Raw genomic sequence first — 4,340 nt, 5'->3', positions numbered from 1 at the left:
GCATGCAAGGCAAGCGCTCTACCACTGAGCCAACTTCCCAGCCCCTAGGAGATTATTTTCCTACAGCCTGTCCTACCATTCATATTTCATCACCCCTCTCCTGTCCTTATACCACCCTCTCTCTCCTTCCATTCTAGCCTGTTGGGTTTCCTACACCACAAAGGCCCCAAGTATATTCTCATCTTGGGTATTTGCACAAGCCAGTTGTACTGCCTAAAATGGCTCCCCACACAATTTCCATGGCAGGGGCCTTCCACATCTCCCTCTTTGGGGATTTCTAGGCTCCTCTGACTTGCAGGACTGTCTGGACCCCATCAGGCAGTCTTACTGGATATCTAAAAGGGATGTCCAGGAGTCTGACATTCTTGTGCCTTAGCCCTTGCTCCCAACATGGTCCAAATGTCCTCACTGACAGCTCCTTCAAATCCACCCACTGTGGCTTTCCATTTATCCTAGCTAAAATAGGCTATGACTCTGACCCTGAATCAGAACCCCCCAAGTCCCAGGGCCTGGACTTCAGAGAACTCCACACTTGTCCACCTTATTTCTCCATCTGATCTCTCAGGCCCACTCAGTGGCACAAAGCTTTTCCTCCTGGCTAGTCTGGGCTCCAACTCTCCCAGCAACACTGGCTCTGTACCTCTGTCCACTCACCTTTCGCAGCCTCAGTTCGCTTGGGCAGGTCCAGCGTGTCAAAGTTCTGGTCCACCTCACCATCCTTCTTCCCTAGAATGGAAGGGTAGTTGGAGGTAAGACAGATTCCATGGATGGATATGTGTGTGTTAGAAAGGTTAGACATAACTCTTTCCTGCCCAGAGCCCAAAGAGCACCCATATGTAGGCCTAAACACCAAGAGACTCTGGAAATGGAGCACCATTCAGAGTTCAGGCAGGCAGCTTGGCCCAGAGAGGGGACAGTGGGACCTGGGGATATCCTAGACCTGCCTTGAGTACCTAGGCCTCTTCTCCCATCATAGGATTGGGAACTATGCCAAAAAGCCTGTCCACAGTGCCCATGTGGCTGCATGGTTCAGCTGTATGAACTGAGAAAGCAGGAACCTAGGTTAGGTGGCATGTAGGTACAAGCAGAGAAACAAGAGCTTGCTGGGGTAACACGATGAAGCAGGGCAGGGAGACTTGAGTTCCACCCAAGGAGAAAACTCCTCTAGAGGCCATAACTAAGGTCTAGCCTCTATACCAGCTAAACAAAACTCCCATGGCAACCCTACAAAACACTGGTATACTTCTAGGAACCCACCACCCCATCTCAACTGAGAGCAAGCCAGGATCAGATGATCTGGGGCCCCTGCCTTGCCCACCCGCATGTTAACTTTGTATATCTGAATCAACACATTACCCATTCCATGAGAGGGGGCAGCCTGCTCCCTGGCGCCCATGGGCACAGACATGACCCAGGCCCCACCTATTGTCTTCTCTGCCTCAGCCTGCCTGGATAGCTGGGTCTGACTTAAGAGGGCAACCCTTGGCCGCCTCACCAGTCTGGGACTCACATTCCTGCCTTTGTCATGTCCATGCAGTTGTCATGGAGATAGGACTAGGGGTGGGAGAGGGGCTGGAGGCTGGAAGGCATCCTGGTGACCACTGCACTATAGTTGTCATGGAAATAACTGAGCCTGAGCCATGGGGATAGCATTTTTCTAGTGCCCACTGCACCTGCCAGGCCTGGACAACAGGACAAACAGGACTCACCTTGATGGAACCACTCCTCTGGAAGGAAGCACAGGAGAGAGGAGATGAGCCTGAGTGGGTAGCACCCTCCCCATGCCCTCTTGTTCCCACTGCACACTGGATCAAGCAGACAGGATGTGGAGCCTCACCCCAATGAGTCTTGGGGCCTGAGTGTCCACCAGTGGGGCAGGAAAGGGATGCTTGGGGTCAGGTGAAGGTAATGCATAGACCCCACTACAACTGCTGTTGGGTAGTCCCACTGCACCCTGTACCCTGTAGGTTCCAAAGGTGCTAGTGTTTAGCAGTGGCCCAGACAGGTCGAGTGGGGTATGCCTGCAGGGCTCAGAGCCTCCAGTTGCTCTGTGAATGTCCAGTTTTCACTTGTGAGCCCAAAGAACCCTTCTCCAGAGTCTGAGCAGTTATCCAGGTGATCCTTCAGGTTACACAGGAGGGACTTGAGTCTGAGCCCTGGCCTGTCAGCTGTTGTGATCTAGGGCAGTGCCCTCTTCAGCTTCCTGTCTGCCCACTGAGCACTGACCAGATGTCCTCCAGCCTCCATGACTGCCTACCACAAATATGGAGAGCCTTGAGCTATGGGAGAAGGGCTAGAGAAGTGCCCTAATCTCACCCACCCACCTTTGGCCTTCTTTCCACCAAAGCAGCTTGCATCATCTCTCCTCCGGCGCTGGGAGCCTGTGGCACTGCCTGGGGGCCCGGGCTCAGCCTCTTGGTACCTGTCAGCCCCAGGCACCTCCTTATGCACGTGGTAGGACAGGTTCCGCATGATGCACACGCAGTTCTCCACTGACTGTGGGGAAAGGTGACCTGGTGGGGCTGGGCCGTGGGGCCAGGGGGTGGCTGAACAACCCAAGCCCCCAGGGAAGACTGGCAACAGCTAGTGTGCCCAAAGTGTAGAGGCAACAAGGCCTGAGGTAGGGGCCCGCATAAGAGGGAATTGCCAGTAGGGCCACAGGAGGAAGCTTGGATCTTGCAGACCACTTGCCATGCGTAGAACCATGTCCCAGTATGGCCACTCCAAATGGGCTGCCCAGACTCACACAGCCTTTCCCCATTAGCCACCTTCGACATCCCACACCCCCGGGTCCCACTCCTACACCATCTGTCTCAGAGTTTGTGAGACTGTTCCCAAGTTGCTCCACCCACCTTGTTGTCCGTGTCCTTCCTGCCCACTGCCGACTGCAGGGCATGCAGGAGCGCATCCACCAGCCCTTCACACTCCCGGAGTCGCCGGCGGGCCTCGGCACCATCTGAACTCACGTTCCTAGGTGGCCGAAAGTAGGCCCAGTGATCCCTGGCCCTAGTCCATAGGAATTTCCCTCAGCCCCACCCACCACTGGCCCAGGATCTGGTCCTCATCTGCACAATAGGCCCTGATGCTCTCCCCAGGGACTCTGGACAGTACACCACAGCCTGGAGCACAGAACAGAGGGGCAGAGGTTTAAATACCCAGACCCAGGAGGTGGACTTTAGGTGGAACAGGAAGGACTGACTCCCAAGTGAACTGAAAGGCACAGAGTCGGGCCCAGAGGCCCGACTCTGTGCATGGGTAATTCCAACCCTCCATCCCGGTGTCAGTTCCCTGTGCCCCAACTTGCCCCAAGGTCAGGACCTCATGGGGCCATGATAGCACACATTGATGATAGGTAGGACTCTTGACTGAGGTCTCTGCAGGATGACCTAGGGATGGGAGGAAATAGGAGAGCAAGGGCCACAGGCTGGAGAAAGGAGCCACTAAGGAAGACTGGAGATGATGGTCCTGCTCTGCCTTCTTGGCTATCATGGTAATAGAAGGGTGGGCACAGCAATGGGAGGGCTGGAATGGTAGGGAACTGTGGGAAAGAGGGAAAACCTTATCCAGAGAGTGTCTTTGGGTGTGAGAGCAGCACCATCTGACATCATTTCTCATTGTTAGCATGTGGGTCTGAAGCTACTAAGATTCAGCTGCCTGATAGTGTTCTACACTGGGACCTTGAAGATATGGCAGCTGCAGGAGAAGCCTTGTGTATGCATGCAGACTCTGATACCCCAGCATCCTGCAGGAACAGCCTGAGCCCAGCCCCTGCCCACACCTCAAGCAGCCAGATGTGTTCTTGAAGACAGTCGTCCATTCAGCATCCCGTGGCTTGGAGTCTTCATTGGGCTCACGCTCCCAGCCCGAGTGGGGCACTATGACCTCATGGGTCAGTGTCTGCAGGCCATGGTCAATGATGACCATCTTCAGGGGCTCATAGGATGACAGGTTCCAGAGTGTGCCTGTGGGATGCCACCACGCAACTCTGCTGACCATGGGCCTCACCTCCCTTGCCTCTCCAGGGCATCCCAATCAAGACTGGTCTTGTGCCCAAGTCCCACAGGAAGTTAGGAGAGTTGGAGTTTTTTGTTTTGGGTTTTTTTGTTTTTGTTTTTGTCAGTTGTGGGGCTTGAACTCTGTGTCTGGGCGCTGTCCCTCAGCTCTTCAGCTTAAGGCAAGCACTCTACCACTTGAGCCACAGCACCACTTCTGGTTTTCTGGTGGTTTATTAGAGATAAGAGTCTCACGACTTTCCTTGCTGGGGCTGGCTTTGAACCGTGATCCTGAGATCTCAGCCTCCTGAGTAGGTAGGATTACAGGCATGAGCCACCGGCACCTGG

General features: G+C 54.5%; 1 protein-coding gene across 1 annotated transcript; it reads right to left on the bottom strand.

Annotated features, from left to right (window-relative positions):
• Positions 1–640: 640 nt before the first annotated feature.
• On the bottom strand, positions 641–3,962 carry LOC106002188 (armadillo repeat protein deleted in velo-cardio-facial syndrome-like; the record flags this gene model as incomplete). The annotated part of the gene is made up of 4 exons (XM_013037107.1): positions 641–726; positions 2,325–2,496; positions 2,853–2,970; positions 3,779–3,962. Coding segments are annotated over 4 exons (560 nt in total), but the record flags the coding sequence as incomplete, so codon positions are not given.
• Between the last annotated feature and the right edge of the window lie 378 nt (positions 3,963–4,340).

This window comes from Dipodomys ordii, unplaced genomic scaffold, assembly GCF_000151885.1.
Source record: "Dipodomys ordii isolate 6190 unplaced genomic scaffold, Dord_2.0 Scaffold4243, whole genome shotgun sequence".
Taxonomy (NCBI): domain Eukaryota; kingdom Metazoa; phylum Chordata; class Mammalia; order Rodentia; family Heteromyidae; genus Dipodomys; species Dipodomys ordii.
The sequence above is the reverse complement of the archived record's forward strand: the minus strand, read 5'-3'. Positions and strand labels throughout refer to the sequence as shown.